Source organism: Barbus barbus (assembly GCF_936440315.1).
Source record: "Barbus barbus genome assembly, chromosome: 8".
Lineage (NCBI taxonomy): Eukaryota > Metazoa > Chordata > Actinopteri > Cypriniformes > Cyprinidae > Barbus > Barbus barbus.
In genome coordinates this window covers 35,712,501-35,732,378 of record NC_136736.1, presented here as the reverse complement: position 1 = coordinate 35,732,378, position 19,878 = coordinate 35,712,501, and the positions used below count along the sequence as shown (strand labels likewise).

The following is a 19,878-nucleotide window of genomic DNA, read 5'->3' as shown; positions in this document are numbered from 1 at the left end:
GATCAAAATTATACATTTCTCTTTTATGCCAAAAATCATTAGGATATTAAGATCATGTTCCATGAAGATATTTAGTATATATTCCTACCATAAATATATCAAAACTTAATTTTTGATTAGTAATATGCATTGCTAAGAACTTCATTTGAACAACTTTAAAGGAGATTTTCTCAATATTTAGATTTTTTTGCTCCCTCAGATTCCAGATTTTCTAATAGTTGTATCTCAGACAAATATTGTCCTATCATAACAAACCATACATCAATGGAACGATGATTTATTAATACATCTATCTCTATTTCACAAGATTGACCCTTATGACTGGTTTTGTGCTCCAGGGTCACATTTATGTTAAACGTTGTGCATATAAAATAAACGTGGTGTGACGTCACACTTCGTTCGTGTTGGTGTTTTTGGATCGTCCAATCAGCGAAGCGCGCTGTGTTTTGTTTCCGGGTCAGAGGTCGCGCATGTCAGCTGCTGTTTTCTCCTGTGAGCTGATGGTTGTGTTGCGGTCTGAGATCGACTGTTTCTGTAGTAATCCTGGTGATGTTCGGATGTTTAGTCGCCGGCAGACTGGTGAGTGGATTTATATTCAGTCGCATAAACTTAACTTACCCACCCTGTCTTAACTAGTCTGATCACTAGCTGTTAGCCGAGGGCTAATGAGCCTTATTTTCGGATTCAGTTTAGCCCGATTTACGTCTCATTTAAACCGACCTCACATAGTTATCAGTCTTGAAGAAATGAGCGACTGAAAATAAACAATAGGACTATCACAGAAAATTCCAATGGTTTCCACTACAAACATTACAAACCATCAACTATTAACCATTAAAAATAGTTTTCTATAGTATGTTTTGGGACATATTCCATTAGGATTTATTGGTTTTAACAAGCCACCAATAGAAGGTGCCCGATTACCAGCAGAGACCCACCGGGTCCATTATAACCAGTACTATTCCCATTATAACCAGTACTATTCCCATCATAACCAGTACTATTCCCATTATAACCAGTACTATTCCCATTATAACCAGTAAAACCATTATAACCAGTGCTATTCCCATCATAACCAGTGCTATTCCCATCATAACCAGTGCTATTCCCATCATAACCAGTGCTATTCCCATTATAACCAGTACTATTCCCATCATAACCAGTAAAACCATTATAACCAGTACTATTCCCATCATAACCAGTAAAACCATTATAACCAGTACTATTCCCATTATAACCAGTGCTATTCCCATTATAACCAGTACTATTCCCATCATAACCAGTAAAACCATTATAACCAGTACTATTCCCATCATAACCAGTAAAACCATTATAACCAGTACTATTCCCATTATAACCAGTGCTATTCCCATTATAACCAGTAAAACCATTATAACCAGTACTATTCCCATTATAACCAGTACTATTCCCATCATAACCAGTGCTATTCCCATCATAACCAGTGCTATTCCCATTATAACCAGTACTATTCCCATCATAACCAGTAAAACCATTATAACCAGTACTATTCCCATCATAACCAGTAAAACCATTATAACCAGTACTATTCCCATTATAACCAGTGCTATTCCCATTATAACCAGTACTATTCCCATTATAACCAGTGCTATTCCCATTATAACCAGTGCTATTCCCATTATAACCAGTGCTATTCCCATTATAACCAGTGCTATTCCCATCATAACCAGTGCTATTCCCATCATAACCAGTAAAACCATTATAACCAGTAAAACCATTATAACCAGTACTATTCCCATCATAACCAGTGCTATTCCCATCATAACCAGTACCATTCCCATCATAACCAGTAAAACCATTATAACCAGTGCTATTCCCATTATAACCAGTACTATTCCCATCATAACCAGTAAAACCATTATAACCAGTACTATTCCCATCATAACCAGTAAAACCATTATAACCAGTGCTATTCCCACCATAACCAGTGCTATTCCCATTATAACAGTACCATTATAACAGTACTATTCCCATCATAACCAGTAAAACAATTATAACCAGTACCATTCCCATCATAACCAGTAAAACCATTATAACCAGTACTATTTCCATTATAATCAGTAAAACCATTATAACCAGTACTATTCTCATCATAACCAGTACTATTCCCACCATAACCAGTGCTATTCCCATTATAACAGTACCATTACCATTATAACAGTACTATTCTCATCATAACCAGTAAAACAATTATAACCAGTACCATTCCCATCATAACAGTACCATTCCCATCATAACAGTACCATTCCCATCATAACCAGTAAAACCATTATAACCAGTACTATTTCCATTATAATCAGTAAAACCATTATAACCAGTACTATTTCCATTATAACCAGTAAAACCATTATAATCAGTACTATTCCCATTATAACCTGTAAAACCATTATAACCTGTACTATTCCCATCATAACCAGTAAAACCATTATAACCAGTACTATTCCCATCATAACCAGCACTATTCCCATCATAACCAGTAAAACCATTATAACAGTACTATTCCCATCATAACGGTACTATTCCCATCATAACCAGTAAAACCATTATAACAGTACTATTCTCATCATAACCAGTACTATTGCCATCATAACCAGTAAAACCATTATAACCAGTACTATTGCCATCATAACCAATAAAACCATTATAACAGTACTATTCCCATCATAACCAGTACTATTCCCATCATAACCAATAAAACCATCATAACCAGTACTATTCCCATCATAACCAGTACTATTCCCATCATAACCAGTAAAACCATTATAACCAGTACTATTCCCATCATAACCAGTACTATTCCCATCATAACCAGTAAAACCATTATAACCAGTACTATTGCCATCATAACCAGTACTATTCCCATCATAACCAGTAAAACCATTATAACCAGTACTATTGCCATCATAACCAATAAAACCATTATAACAGTACTATTCCCATCATAACCAGTACTATTCCCATCATAACCAATAAAACCATCATAACCAGTACTATTCCCATCATAACCAGTACTATTCCCATCATAACCAGTAAAACCATTATAACCAGTACTATTCCCATCATAACCAGTACTATTCCCATCATAACCAATAAAACCATTATAACCGGTACTATTCCCATCATAACCAGTAAAACCATTATAACCAGTACTATTCTCATCATAACCAGTACTATTCCCATCATAACCAGTAAAACCATTATAACCAGTACTATTGCCATCATAACCAATAAAACCATTATAACAGTACTATTCCCATCATAACCAGTACTATTCCCATCATAACCAATAAAACCATCATAACCAGTAAAACCATTATAACCAGTACTATTCCCATCATAACCAGTACTATTCCCATCATAACCAGTAAAACCATTATAACCAGTACTATTCCCATCATAACCAGTACTATTCTCATCATAACCAGTAAAACCATTATAACCAGTACTATTCCCATCATAACCAGTACTATTCCCATCATAACCAATAAAACCATTATAACCGGTACTATTCCCATCATAACCAGTAAAACCATTATAACCAGTACTATTCTCATCATAACCAGTACTATTCTCATCATAACCAGTAAAACCATTATAACAGTACTATTCCCATTATAACCAGTACTATTCTCATCATAACCAGTAAAAGCATGACTAATTCTGTGACGGTGTGTGTTGTTCTCTCAGGTCCAGACGGACGCGCAGCAGGTCTCCTCTGATAAGTTCGTCTTTACTCTGCCGGACTATGAGAAGGTCAATCATGTGGTGGTCTTCATGCTGGGCACTGTGCCCTTCCCAGTGGGCATGGGTGGTGCTGTCTACTTCTCTTTCCCTGACCCTGCTGTCGGACAGGTGTGGCAGCTTTTAGGCTTTATAACCAATGAGAAACCCAGTGCCATGTTCAGAATCTCTGGTCTGAAAGCTGGTAAGAGAGTCCAGTCAAATATTTTACAATCACAATAGATATTAAAACACGGGTGAATATCATTACAGAGGAAAATCCCATCAAACTCACACAGAAGTGTGGTTCAGTGCTGGGAGACACAAATAAAGTGTGTGTCCATTCACGTCTGTGGTCTGAAATCTGCTTTGACTGGTTCTGATTCTAGTAACTATCCATAATCCACCCGAATCTGAGCTAAAGTCGTATATTGTGTGTGTGTTCCAGCTTTAAAGTGTTGTGAGAGAGATTGTCCCTGAAGTGTGTGTTTGTACTGATGTGTGTGTGTGTGTGCATGTTTATGTGGTTTATGAGGACACAAATGTGTATAATGACATGGGTATGACAGAGGTATTACAATATGAAGGTGGTTTATGAGGACACTGCCTATGTCCCCGTAATTCAAAAGGCTTAAAAAAACATACTAAATGGTGTTTTTTTGAAAATCTAAAAATGCACAAAGTCTCCTGTGAGGGCTAAGTTTAGGTGTAGGGTTGGTGTAGGGCAATAGCACACACAGTTTGTTCAGTATAAAAACCATTACGCCTATGGAGAGTCCCCATAAACCACAAAAACCAACATATGTGTGTGTGTGTGTGTGTGTGTACTGATGTGTGTGTGTGTGTGTGTTTCAGGTGAGGGTGGAGCTCATCCGTTTGGTATGATGGCCATCAGTGCTCCGTCAGTGGCTCAGGTTGGAGTTTCTATTGAATCGTTGGAGCTGCTTGCACAGCAAACACCAGTCTCTACTTCAGCTGTTTCCACAGTGGACTCCTTCACACAGGTAACACACACCTACACACTTATCAGCCTCCTTACTTACCTTTTGGGTCTTCAGTCTTTTCTGTTCATAGTAATGATGAATGATTTTTAGATTACATACCACACCCTTTAAGTTTTTGTTTACATTTGAAAGACAATTTAAGGCATGAAGTAATATTATAACAGTGACATTTATAAAATAGATAGTTCCAGTCTTGGCCACTGATTATATATAAGCTAAAATACAGACCTGGCAGATCGTGGCACTGCTTGTTGATATCAGTCGTACTAAAGGCGTTCTTTTATTTGCACTTTTCCAGTTTATTCCAGTCAGACTTCTGTGTGGTCACGAGTGGTTTGAAGGGTCAGATCAAGACTGCAGTGACCGGCTCACAGAGAGCTGTTAATATCACTGTGAGGTCAGGAGCTCTCCTGCGGCTGCTTTATAACTCTGTTGTCTATTTCTCAGTTCACGCAGAAGATGCTGGAGAGCCTGTACAACTTCACCTCATCTTTCGCGCTGTCCCAGTCACAGATGACACCGAACCCTTCAGAGATGTATGTTCCTGCCAGCTCCATCCTCAAATGGTGAGTGATGTTTTGAGGCGAAGCGACATGAATAATGAGTGTTTGTTTGTGTTTCGAGTCATTGTACTGTCCTCCTCACAGGTATGAAAACTTTCAGAGGATAATGATGCAGAATCCAAACTTCTGGAAGACGTGACATACTGGTGTTGTGTTTTCAACAGTTTGATACACTATTTCATGAAGAAGACTTTCATTTAATATTCTGTTTTAATTTCCATGAAGAGTTTCACCTGGTCAAGGAACTTTTTCTCATGAATATTGCCTGGCACATCGTTCATTTATTTATTGAAAATGTTTTATATAACATGCTGAAGGCATAGTAAATAAAATATTTTGTTGATACATTGTATTAGTCATGTTTATTTTTTTTCCATACTTTACAGAAATGTGTGTTTGTGTCTTTACGCAGCTTCACAGGAAAGATGCTTTAATGTCTTTCATGTCGTCGGTGAGCAGTCAAATGAGGAAAACCCTCTGTAAGATGTTCAGGAGCCCATCCTCCTCTGGCAGCAAATTCATGTCCAAATAACATTAATATTTAATTCTCTGATAAGTGTAGTACTTGTCTTTTATTGGACAGGCCAAATGATGCAGTTCTCCAAGGCATCAGCAAGGCGCTGGTTACAACTTCAGAGCATAAGGATAAAGTCTGTCAATTATACAAGTCCATTCATGATAGATTGAAAAATAAAAACTGACAATGATCATCATCATCTAGTCTGTGCAGATTCTGTTCTATTATTTCTTTCAACGTAAATTTTTAATGTAATCTAATATTTGTAGGTACCCTGGTGAATCCAGTCTGAGCAACACATCAGTCCTGTAGCCTCGAGTGCTGAAGGTGCTTCAAGATTCACACAACACATGAATAAAAGTTATATTTTAAGGCAAGGACAGCTGACTTTAGCTAGTTATGTTTGAATAGTGATTTCACCGTATTTATTGTAGTAATGAGTATCAGTATTATATGTAGTAAAATATCTTTATTGTAGTAATGTGTCAGTATCATCTATAGTAATGTGTATCTTTATTTTAATAATGTATCAGTATTATCTGTAGTAATGAGTATCTTTGTCTACTGTAGTAATGTGTGTCAGTATTAGTATCTTTATTTACTGTATTTTCTGTAGTAACGAGTATCAGTATTATCTATAGTAACGTGTATCTTTATTGTAGTAATGTGTCAGTATTTCCTGTAGTAAGGAGTCTCTTTACTGTAGTATCAGTATTTCCTGTAGTAACGCTGTTTGGAGGCGCGTCTATAGCAACAGATCACGAGCAAGCGATGCATCTGGACATTTATTAGCTGTAGCACCAGTTATTCTGGACCTGTATACACTTGTAGCGGCTTCCACTAAGAGGCTATTGGTAATAGGAGTGAGCACGTAATTGACGCGTAAAAAGTCCATGCAAACCCAAGTAAAATGCAAAGTGTCCTTTATTGTGCTCCAGTGAATACACATTTCTTCCAATTGGCTTCCTGTGGTGTCATTTTGTCAAGTGCACAGAGTACGAAAGCCCATACCTTGTAGACACAGCATACTGTTCAACTCAGTCCAAACACAGAATCCAATAATTTGGCATGATGAAGCACAATCCAAACACGGTCAAAAACTGTGTGCTTCCCTACTACACATACACACCTGTTGTCTCATTAACCAAATACCCTGATATACTATTTCCAGTGCGCCACCCAATGGACAAACACATAATTGCATTAAAACGGCTCCTACACACCAGCCCCTTAATTGCTTATGGCAGGAAGACATAATTACAAAACACACACATAAAGGAGCCATAACAAATAAAGCAACATGTACATTGATAATAAATTCAACATATTACTCTTGTAATAACAAGTCAAACCACATAAGTATGGATAGTTTACCTCCTGAACAGAAAAACTTACAGGTCTTTCCAGAATACCATTTTTGATTTTAATCTTTACTGTAGAATACATCATTATCATCAGGAAAAAAAATTCAGTATCCAATCAAACAACCATTTCAACTTCAAAGTGATAATTCAGTAACGGTTTACTCTAAATTAGCCTACCGCAAACATCTTCATTTGTGTCTATGGTGGATGTAAAAGCTTTAACTCTTTTCAGTGATAGTCAATTCTTGTCTCTGAAAGGTAGCTTGTTCAGTAGATTCTGCAATTTCTGCATCCAAACATATGCCAGTCTTTTCCACTTTGTGAAATAAGCCATAAAGTAATCTGTAAGATTTAATGTACCTTGAAAGACAACAGCAGTTACTTTAATATCTCCTTTGATCTCTAGATCATCATATTAACACTGTGTTCCTCTGTAGGTAATGCCCGATAATCTTCCTGCATTTTCTTTTCAGCTTTACATTCACGGTGAATGGAGCAATTAAGTTCTGAACCTACATCCTGTGTTTCTTTTTCTGAAATTTTATTCATTCTTTTGTTTAACACCATATCTGGCTTCAGAAGGTCTTCATCTTCAGGCAACTGCACAACATTTACAGCCAGATTTTGGATTGATCTTTTCTTATCCTCTTTTACCTTGTATTCTTGATCAGAAGCTTCCGATTCCACGACTGATTCTTGAATTATTTCTGTGACAGACAGATAGTGTCCCTGCATATCTTGAATCTGGGTTTCAATTAGAACAGATTTGTCAACATGACACCCATTAAACACCTTTCCATTACGCATGTTAAGATTCTTGTCCTTGTGACTCAACCTCTTCCTGATCCTCTTTTACTTCAGTTTTGAAATTGACTTTCCATTGGAAAAAGTGATTGAAAATCCATATTCTGCCTGGACAACTCTCTTTCATCCGCAGTCCTTTCATTGAAACCATGATTGAACTGATTGTAAAACAACTCCTACAGTTTCACAACAGAATGCCCACTTTCATTCTTGCAGTCACGGTTTCCTACCATGGTCCCATTGACAACCCATCCCAGTAGGGTTTTGATGGCAAATGGCCCATTACCATGACTGTTAATTTAATATGGTTCAATCACATTGGAGGCATTAATTCCAATAAGCAAATCAACATCTGCTTGAATGTACGGTATCCTAACCTTGTCCAGGTATGACCACTTCAATAACTCCTCTTGAGTAAAGATGTTCTCGGAGCTAATAGGCATCTTTTGCTGTATGCAGACAGCAGGAAGTAGGAAGAAATGGTTGGTGTTTATACCACTGATTTCCAGTCCATCAATAACACTGCAGGACACAGACTGTTCCTGACCCATGGTGCGAAGAAGAATATTGACCTTCTTTCCACTCAGTTTTAACTCATTACTTAAATGTTCCGAACAAAAGGTAGCTGAGCTTCCTGGGTCCAGAAAAGCATATGTCTGGATCACCTTGTTACCTTTAGTAGATTTCACTTGAATCGACAGGATTGGCATTAAACTTCTCTCATTTCCGGCCCCTGTATGACCACAAGTTTGAGCAGACATTTCTGTTTTTCCTCTGGCTCCTTCACACTTACTTCCTTATGATATATGTGCATGACAGTTGGATGTGTGGCTCCACAAACCTCACAGATCAGGCGACTTTCACATTCCTAACTGAAATGTCCTGTCTTTAGGCAACCAAAACTAATTTCTTTGGCTTTCAGGAATTTTAGTTTGTCTCGTTGAATCTTTTTCTTCAAAACAAAACACCTTTCCAATAGATGTTGCTTTGCACAAAACAAGCAAGTTCCATCAGACTTGGATGCAGAACGGTGTGCTTGCTGTGACTGCACATTGCTGGGGTTCTTAGCTAGAAATGAACCAGCAACATTGATGGCAAAACTGCTCCCTCTAACTGGTTTGAGCACTGGTGTTTTGAACTTACTTGTGCCTTGTCTATCTTGGATATCTCCAAGCACAGGATCGGATAATACTTTGACCTGTTTTTCAATGAACTCAACAATATCAGAGAACTTTGCCCTGCTGTGACTAGTCTCCATAATCTCACAAGCCTTAGCTCTCCACTGCTCTCTCAGCTTGTAAGGTAGCTTCATTACAACAATTTTCATGTTCCTAGGCATGTGAAGTTCTTGCATATCTGAGAGTTCATCCATTGTGTTGCAACATGTCTGTAAAAAAAAAAGCATAAGCCTGTAATCCCTGTACGTCCTCAGCCTTCAAAGTGTACCAACCCAAGGCTTTCTCCATATAGGCAGTAGATACCTTAAACTCATTACCAAAATGTTCCTTTAGTAACCTTTTGGCCAATGCATAGCCTCTGTCTGGGGCCACATGTTGGCAACTGTGGACCAGGTCTTTAGGCTGTCCCTTTGTAAACTGCTCGAGGAAATACAAATGATCGATATTGTAGGTTGTTTTCTGCTCGACGCCATGTTCAAACGCTCTGATGAATATATTGCAATGGGTCACCATCAAAACCTGGAATCTCCCTTTTTGGTAGAACACGAGGATTTACTTGCTGTTGAACAAGATAAGTTGTTAATTCCTCTTGCCTTTTTAGAACTTCAAGCAGGGGATCACCTGGAGGTGGAAGAACGTGTAACATGATGGATTCCCAAATTATCATGTTGCATTTGAGCAGAATAATGGAAATTAGGTTGTTCAGATGTGTGGAATACTTGATCATTCCATCTATTCCTCTGATTCTGAGTTACATCTTGTGATGCAGAGACACCAGCTGTATTCACTGGCATTGACATCACAGGCACATATTCGTTTGCATTAGGATTTAAACACTTTGATCGTGAAGAATCAAACCTGAGGTTATCAGGTGCATTGACCACACTTTCACTCTTTTTTTGATTTTGAAGTTGAACTTATACTGCGAGAACATTTGCTTTGATTATCAACCTTTTGTAACACCGCGATCTTTGCTGTTGAAACTGCTATTTGAGCATCCAATTCCTCCTTTTTCCGTCTCAATTCCTCCTCCTGAGCTTCAATGGCATGTTTAGCTTTCAGTGCAGCAGCAGCACGTGCCATAAGTGCGGCCTTTTCCGCCTCTGCTTAAATACATGCAGATGAAACAGACGAACTACTACTACTGCGTGAACTACGTTTACTATGTTTGGAGGTAGCATGAGACACATTTGAGACACTGTCTCCAGGACCAACACCATCCTCTACATTCTTCAGATATTTTCTGACCTTCTGGCTTGTCTGTTAGCCATTTATTTACACGGTTAATGAACTCATTGTTTGGTATCATCTTTGTTTTGAACCATATTTCATGTTTTTCAGCCTCATCAACAGGTAAAATAACCAACAGTGACTCATGAGTATCTTTAGCCTCTGAACACAACCTCTTAAAACCTTCAAAGGCCAAACGTATCTCTTCTTTGTCATCATATATTAACCTGTTAATTGACTATTAGTTTCTGAGCCTTATTTAACTTTGCCTTTCTTAACTTTTGCAAGGTGTCAAGTTTTTCTACCAAAGCTTTAGCTGTTAATTTAACTGGTCTCTTTCAGACTCGTTTTCAATACACTTTTCATTTTCCATTTTTCAAACAATAGTGAACAAACACACAATGCATTCACCAAAACGAAGTCAGTCAGAAAGTCACTGGCAACCAATGCATTGGAATTACGCGTGACCTGATTGTGCACACATATTTTATGGCCATTTCGATGTTGCAATGAAAGAAAGAACAAACGTACCTATAATTCAGTCGATCAGGCCTGACGAGACGAGCGCGCAGCATAAACCCAACCACAAATCCAGCAGGTGAGAAGAATATAATCCAAAGCGAATCCACCAAATCAAATCCAGAAGAAAGAATTGATGTCCTCACGTGCAATAACACGAAGTCTGTATCCAAACGAACGACATCCTTCTGTCCACAGAAGCAAATGCGTTTCTTCAATCCAGGGATGAATCTTCCAGCGTTGAAGAATTCGCATTCAACGAAACCTCCATCTCACAGAAGTGGCGTCCACGTGCAGCACAGGAAGCATGGCTCCAAGATCATTTATGAAGCAGAGTTTTTGATTTATGTAGCGGCTTCCACTAAGAGGCTATTGGTAATAGGAGTGAGCACGTAATTGACGCGTAAAAAGTCCATGCAAACCCAAGTAAAATGCAAAGTGTCCTTTATTGTGCTCCAGTGAATACACATTTCTTCCAATTGGCTTCCTGTGGTGTCATTTTGTCAAGTGCACAGAGTACGAAAGCCCATACCTTGTAGACACAGCATACTGTTCAACTCAGTCCAAACACATAATCCTATAATTTGGCATGATGAAGCACAATCCAAACACGGTCAAAAACTGTGTGCTTCCCTACTACACATACACACCTGTTGTCTCATTAACCAAATACCCTGATATACTATTTCCAGTGCGCCACCCAATGGACAAACACATAATTGCATTAAAACGGCTCCTACACACTAATGTATGGAGGACCAAACCTGCATAAAATAAATATGAATAAATAAATATATTAATGAATAAATAGATAAATAAATGTTATAATAGGAAAATAAATAAATGAATAAACGACTTGATAAAATAAATATGATTAATTTGTAATAAAATAAAAATTTCCCCCCTTAATTTATTTTCTGCTTGTAGACATTTACACATTTTTTAAAAAAAATTTAACTTTTATTTTTTCACTAATTCTTTTTTAATGTATTTTTATTATTTATACATTTATTTTGAGATTTATTTATGCATTCTTTTTTTTTAATGATTTATTCCCACATGTATTTATTTTTAGATTTATTTATTTGTACTTTTCCGTGTGTAACATGTAAATGAGGAAGGTGGTCTTGTGTAGCTTCAGTGCATCATTGGTTGAGAGCATCGTCAGGCCGGCTAATCGATAGAGAGGAGAGTTTTCAAAGAAAATAGCGGCAAGTAGTATTTCTTTGTCCAATTTGCTACGAGATGTGGCAGATCAGCTGGAGAGTTGTAAGTTATTTTCACAGAACGTTATTCACATTAGTGCCGAAATATTTAAAATATTTTCCAGAACAGGAAATCTACCATACCTTTAATCTACCATTAATCCTCTATCATTAACCCGTTTAATCCCAAAAAAATTTCAGACATGAAAACATCCAGATGATTTGTTATTAGTAATTTGAAATAATCGATAATTATTTTTTGAAAATATTTTGGAAAAGTGTGTGAAAAATTCTCTCTGTCTTAAACACAGAGGCCTCTCGCAGCCAGCAGGTGGCGCTCTCAGCATCACGACAGTAAAGAGGAGCTCTGCAGATGAGAGTGTGATGTGCTGTGACCACAGACGGGCCGGACAGGTGAGCCTTCATCACATCTGTTCCTCTTTCAGCCCTTGAGATCAGCTCCAGGCTCGTTGAGACGTGGATGTGGTGTGCGTCGCAGGAGCTGTGTTATGTCTGCATGCAGCGAGCGCAGAGAACCCTTCCTTTTAGCCGTCTGATGAGAGGAGCAGAGCAGAGTGTTAATGCTTCGAGAACATCAGAGACACCTGCAGTACTTCCAGAAAGAAGAGGTGCCTAAACTCACACACTCGTTTACTGAACGGCTCATTTCAATAAGAATATCATATTATCAGACTGTATTCCCTACAAAAAAGAAGTTTATTCAAGTGTGCTTATTAGTATACTTCTTTTAAACTAAAATAGGAAAGTATACTTTTAGTCTATGTGATGTGCTCCTGGGTCCGTTCTGCTTTAGCCGGCTGTGGAGCGGGACTTTGTGGGTAATTATCATGGGAAACACCTGCAAAGAAGTTTTAAAAGAGTTTTGTTGGGCTCTGTCCAGCCGCTCTCTGTGACCCTCTTTGCTTCTTCGTTATGTTGGGTTGTTCTGTTGTGATTTATGTATTAGTTTATGTTCTACAGGCCTGTTGGTTATGTTGGACTGTGATTATTAACTTGCGTTAATTTAGTTTTAGTTTTATTATGATTTGTAAACTTTATTTATGTAAATAAACATTGGTTGATTCATATTGCGTTCTCGTTGCCTCCCTTATTTGTCGTGGCTCTGAGCCGGCCGTGACATCTACTATCATGCACTTCTCAGAAATATACTTAAAATGACATTTAAGTACACTTCGAAACAGGACCGTGCGCAGACCTTTTAAGTGAAAAAGGGCTCACCCCCTTTTTTTTGGTCACATCTTGATGGCAAATTAAATAACACAAAATTGCAATACTTTTAGATTTATTCACTATTAATAACCATAATAATAATATGGTTTGAATAATTTTTTTATATATTTTTTAGCTACTCTGGTTTTATAAGATAATTTGTATTATTTGCTTAACATGTTTATATATGTCATTAAGAAGAGGGGAAGGTAAAGCAGTATTTTTGCCAAACTAATTTGAAATATAATTTAAATAATTAAGTCCAACACAATTCCAGTCAAAATAGGAGATTATAAGAAACTATAGCCATACCGTCACTACAGCATATACAACAACCTGGAAAAAACTTGATACTGTTGAGGACCAGGATGTTGGTCTCATGAAGGTCTAAAATAAGCCAGCAATGAAAAAAAAAATTAAAATATTGTGAAGTGAAGTGACATTCAGCCAAGTATGGTGACCCATACTCTGAATTCGTGCTCTGCTTTTAACCCATCCACACACACAGCAGTGAACACACACACACACACACACACACACAGCAGTGAACACACACACACACACACACAGCAGTGAACACACACACACACACACAGCAGTGAACACACACACACACACACACACACACACACAGCAGTGAACACACACACACAGCAGTGAACACACACACACAGCAGTGAACACACACACACACACAGCAGTGAACACACACACACACACACACACAGCAGTGAACACACACCCAGCAGTGAACACACACACACAGCAGTGAACACACACACACAGCAGTGAACACACACGCACACAGCAGTGAACACACACACACACACACACACACACACACCGTGAACACACACACACACACACAGCAGTGAACACACACACAGCAGTGAACGTATACACACAGCAGTGAACACACACACACACAGCAGTGAACACACACACACACAGCAGTGAACACACACACACACACACACACACACACACACACACAGCAGTGAACACACACACACACACACACACAGCAGTGAACACACACACAGCAGTGAACACACACACACACAGCAGTGAACACACACACACACACACAGCAGTGAACACACACACACACACACACACACACACCGTGAACACACACACACACAGCAGTGAACGCACACACAGCAGTGAACGCACACACACAGCAGTGAACACACACACACACAGCAGTGAACACACACACACACACACACACAGCAGTGAACACACACACACACACAGCAGTGAACACACACACACACACACACACACAGCAGTGAACACACACCCGGAGCAGTGGGCAGCATTTATGCTGCAGCGCCCGGGGAGCAGTTGGGGGTTTGGTGTCTTGCTCAAGGGCACCTCAGTCGTGGTATTGAGGGTGGAGAGAGCGCTGGACATTCACTCCCCCCCACCTACAATCCCTGCCGGCCCGAGACTCGAACCCACAACCTTTGGATTACGAGTCCGACTCTCTAACCATTAGGCCATGACTTCCTCACTTGTGAGTACAGCAGTTGCAGTAAAAAGTTTGAACTGTAACAGAGCTTTCTCCTCCTAAATGTTACAGTTTTTTTTGGATTGCTTACACACTAAAATTAAAAGTAGTACACTATTAGCAAAACCTTACACTCAAGAAGCAAAACATCAGCCCATATTTGCACAACTATAAGCACATTGTCAACCTCACACTTGTTGCAAAACTCTACACACAGTGATTTGCAAAACACTAAACACACTTAACATACATTACACGCAAAAATCTATCATGAAGTCACTTCCTTGCAATACCAAAGCACTGACTGTCAAATTACCGCACCGTCCAACCAATTGGTTCAACACAGTCATCAGGTGTGCAAACACTTGTTTGCTTAATTGTAGACACACCAATCAGGTGTATAAGCACTATAAAAAGCAGCAGGTGAGTTCATCAGTCTTCAAGCACAATGGAAAGAGTCAGAGAAAGAGTAAGACGACGAGAAGGAGGACGAGAAGGAGGAGGAAGGGGAGGAAGAGGAATCAACAGAGGAAGAGGAAGAGATGGAGGCCATGCTGGAGGTAGAGGAAGAGGAAGAGGAAGACAAGAAGGTGCTCAAAGAGGACCGAATCTGACAAATGAGATCCGCGCAACACTGGTTGACCACGTTGTCATCCACGGCCTGACGCTGAGGGAGGCTGGACTGCGAGTACAGCCAAATCTAAGCCGATACACAGTGGCAAGTGTGACAAGAACATTTCGACTGGAAAATAGGTATTGTAAAAATATCACCATATCAATAACATCTGCACGGTTTCAGTAACTGCTTACAGTACGGTATTCTATGCAGTATCAGCACTTCTGTTACCTTTTCCTGTGAAATTACTGTACTATTGTATACTGTTTTTTTTCTACATAGGATTGAGGGTCAGGAACGACAAGGGGGAAGGCCTCCTATGTTCACAGAACAGCAAGAGAGGGAGATAGTAAACATGGTTTGGGCCAACAATGCTATAACACTCAATCAGCTCCAAGCTAACATTGTCAATAACCATGCCGGTTTCAACGATATCCATCAGGTCTCAACATCAACACTGGCACGCATCCTAAAAAAAACATTCAAATGAAGCAAATTTATCGAGTGCCTTTCGAGCGCAATTCCGAAACGACTGCGGCATGATTATGCAGAGGTATGTATTCACTTTAGCAGTGTGATCTTGCATACTGTCTCATAATCTTTTACTGTACTGTAATATGTATACTAGATCTACACTGAACTACACAATTTTGCCTGACACTGTTCTTCAGGGAGTTTTACGAATGGATGGAGAGGAGATCCAGCATGAGTTCATTTACGTAGATGAGGCTGGGTTCAACCTGACGAGAACACGAAGGAGGGGAAGAAACGTCATTGGCCACAGGGCTATAGTCAATGTCCCAGGGCAACGTGGGGGTAATATAACACTCTGTGCAGACATTACACAGAATGGGGTCCTCCACCGCCATGCCCATATGGGCCCTTACAACACGGCACTCATACTTACATTCTTGGACCAATTGCACAACATAACAGCAGCAAATCAAATCGATCATATGCAATACATTGTTGTCTAGGACAATGTGTCTTTCCACCGCTCTGCTCTGGTTCAGAACTGGTTTCAGCAACATCCACATTTCACCGTCCTATATCTTCCACCATACTCTCCATTCCTCAACCCTATAGAAGAGTTTTTCTCGGCATGGCGGTGGAAGGTATATGATCTCCGTCTCCAGGCTGAGGTACCCCTCATCCAAGCCATGGAGGAGGCCTGTGACCAGATGGAGGTAGCAGCAATGCAAGGATGGATTCATCATTCAAGACGTTTCTTTCCAAGGTGTCTTGCTAATGACCACATTGCCTGCGATGTTGATGAAATTCTCTGGCCAGATCCAGCTAGGCGAAGAGACAATGTCTAGGTTTAGTTTTTTTTTTTTTTGTAACAGTAAACTTACAGTACAATACGTAAAGTGACATTTTGTTACAGTATTATGAATCTCCATGTCAACATTTTGGGTGTGTTGAGAAATAAATGAGTTTCTTCAGTCTGCAACATTGGTCTTGTGTAGTGTTTGGTGGATTTACTTTATATTTGTACTTTGTTGATGTTAGCCTACTCTAATCATAGGGAAGTAGAAGCGCTAAAAGTGTTTTAGGTTTATCACAGCAGAGTGTAACTCGTGCAAACAGAGTATCGTAAACTGTGAAACGTGTGTTTCATATGGTAACAAAGTCTGGTTTTTAAACAGAAGTGTATAGTTTTTACAAGAGTGTTTAATTATGCAAAGGATCTGTAGTGTTTTGTAATTGGGTGTGTGGTTGTGCTAATTGTGTGTAGTGTTTTGAAAACACAGGCCCTGTTTTGAAAATCGTTGAAAAAAAAACTGTAATAAATTAAGTGTATCAGCAATCATCAATAAAAGAACACTTTTAGAAATATATTTTACCTGGGTGACGAGGATCACTCAGTCTCTTTGTGTCAAGCTTAAATGCAGTTACGGGGTTTTTACCAGCGAATGTGTGCAAATGCGCATTTTGTCCGTCATTGAAAAATGGTGGCGCATCACATTACATTTTCATCAACAGGTTATAAAGTTTGTTGTAGCAATAGGGGCGCTCAATTTTTCCTGTTGTAAAATACGCTTGTGTAAAATACAAGCCAGAACGACATCTCACAGCCAGCGGAAACACCAGAGCCAGAGCCCTGCTCACCAGACACACTATCACTCTCTCCAGCATCTCCACTTCTAAGCTTCTCACAGAAAATGGAGGAACTGGTGTATGCTGGGACCAAACTCTCCCACTCTTTCGCTTCAAGCCCCCAGATATCAACTAAAAAACGGCGGGCCCCACAACCACCAAAGACTGCAGGCCCAGCTCACCCTCCTCCTCCTGCGAGAGCTCTCCGGCCGCTGCCACAACGCCAGGGCCCAAACCCCTCTCCATCTGGTGTAGGTGAACCAAAAACAACTGATAACAGCTCTCAGTGATATGTGTCGGGTCCCCGCTATATTAGCAGCAACATTCACAAATGTTTACAGAACAAGCGGGAACCCAGTGTGCCTGTAGCCTCCTCTATTTCTGTTTTATTAAGCGATAGAAAGTCTAAGGCCTTCTCAAGCCGTACGGCTGACCCATCTAACCTGCGGCCTATAATGCATCAATCTAAGACTGCTGTAGAGACAAAATGTAATTCCATCAAGTTAGCATTTTTAAACATTCGCTCACTTAAAAATAAATAATTTCTGATCAACGATTTAATAACCACAAACAACCTGGATTTTATGTTTCTAAATGAAACATGGTTAGAAGACAGCTGCAGTGCAACAGTCCTCACTGAAACAGCCCCTCCTAACTTTAATTTTATAAGAGTCTGCAGGACTGTTAGGAGAGGTGGAGGTGTAGCTGCTCTGTTTAAAGATGTTTATCAGTGCAAGCAAATGTCATTTAGTCAGTATTCATCTTTTGAATACCTAGGTATTGTGCTGAAAGGTGCTCCACGCACCCTGTTTATCATTATTTACAGGCCTCCAAAATATTCTCCAGCCTTTGTTGATGAGTTCACTGAACTGTTATCAATGATTTCCTCAGAGTTTGACTGTTTTGCTATTGCAGGGGATTTTAATATTCACATAGATAATGCAGAAATCAAAACTACAAAATAAATTATAACTGTTTTAAACACTTTTGACCTGAGTCAGCATGTGCACGGACCCACACACAACCGTGGACACACTCTAGATTTACTCATCAGTAGAGGTCTAAACATTTACTCCATTGTAATTAAGGATGTAGCACTATCTGATCACTTCTGTATTTTCTTTGATATATTGATCTCGGTCACCACTGAATCTAGATCTGTCTCTATCAGAAAGAGATGCATTAACGAGAACACAAGTGCGCTATTTATGAAGGCAATATCATTAACACCAAGCATTTCTGCAGACTCTGTTGATCTTCTCCTGGAGTCATTAAATCAAAAATTAAGAATGTTATTGATGATATTGCCCCGATAAAGGTCAGCAAGAAGACGGGGAAACAGAAATCAATTTGGAGAAAATCAACAGCAGTTCAGAGCATGAAAAGACAATGCAGAAAAGCTGAGCGGATGTGGCGGAAGACGAAACTCGAAAACCACTATAGCATCTATAAAGACAGCCTTCATGCTTTCAATGTGGAACTAGCCACAGCTAGACAGACTTTCTTTTCAAACCTTATAAACAGTAACTTAAACAACACTTGCACTCTTTTTGCGACTGTTGAGAGACTGACAAACCCCCCAAGTCAGATTCCCAGTGAAATGCTCTCCGACAGCAAATGCAATGAGTTTGCTTCCTTCTTTTCTGAGAAGATCAATAATATCAGAAAGGAGATTGGCACATCCTCAAGTTATGCAGAGGTCACACAGATTCGACCACGATTTCAAAAAGAAGTGACTGTGTGTGTTTTTAAAGAAATTGATAACAAAATTTTGGAAGAAATAGTACAGCACCTTAAATCTTCAACCTGCTATCTTGACACACTTCCCACATCCTTTTTCAAAAATGTGCTTAACTGTTTAGAAGCTGATCTCTTAGAAGTAGTGAACGCCTCACTTCTTTCTGGGACTTTTCCAAACTCCCTTAAAACTGCAGTTGTTAAGCCCCTTCTGAAAAAGCGCAATCTTGATAACACCATGTTGAGCAACTATAGACCCATATCAAATCTTCCTTTCATAGGTAAGATTATTGAAAAGGTAGTTTCTAATCAGCTGAACAACTACTTAAAGTCAAATGGATACCTGGACAATTTTCAATCTGGTTTCCGAGCACATCACAGCACAGAGACAGCACTCATTAAGATAATAAATGATATTCGCCTCAATTCTGATTCTGGCAAAATATCAGTGCTGGTACTACTAGATCTACTACTAGAGCTCCCACTAAGTCAGATAATGAGGAAGAACCAAATTGCCTACCACAGCTATGCTGATG

At 39.2% G+C, this 19,878-nt stretch overlaps 1 protein-coding gene across 1 annotated transcript; it reads left to right on the top strand.

The window, feature by feature from the left end:
- Positions 1-452: 452 nt before the first annotated feature.
- On the top strand, positions 453-6,038 carry LOC306874016 (protein Hikeshi-like). The gene is made up of 5 exons (XM_079423675.1): positions 453-579; positions 3,727-3,964; positions 4,615-4,763; positions 5,211-5,329; positions 5,411-6,038. The coding sequence occupies exons 1-5, from the start codon at positions 550-552 to the stop codon at positions 5,463-5,465; spliced, it is 591 nt and encodes a 196-aa protein (XP_079279801.1). The 5' UTR covers positions 453-549; the 3' UTR covers positions 5,466-6,038.
- The last annotated feature ends 13,840 nt before the right edge of the window (positions 6,039-19,878 follow it).

What these genes read in the sequence shown, in the direction of transcription:
- LOC306874016 (XM_079423675.1), top strand. Translation starts at nt 550, where the DNA reads ATGTTCGGATGTTTAGTCGCCGGCAGACTG. An exon ending in GTTTAGTCGCCGGCAGACTG is followed by an intron (nt 580 to 3,726) that starts GTGAGTGGATTT and finishes TTGTTCTCTCAG; the next exon opens with GTCCAGACGGACGCGCAGCA. An exon ending in AATCTCTGGTCTGAAAGCTG is followed by an intron (nt 3,965 to 4,614) that starts GTAAGAGAGTCC and finishes TGTGTGTTTCAG; the next exon opens with GTGAGGGTGGAGCTCATCCG.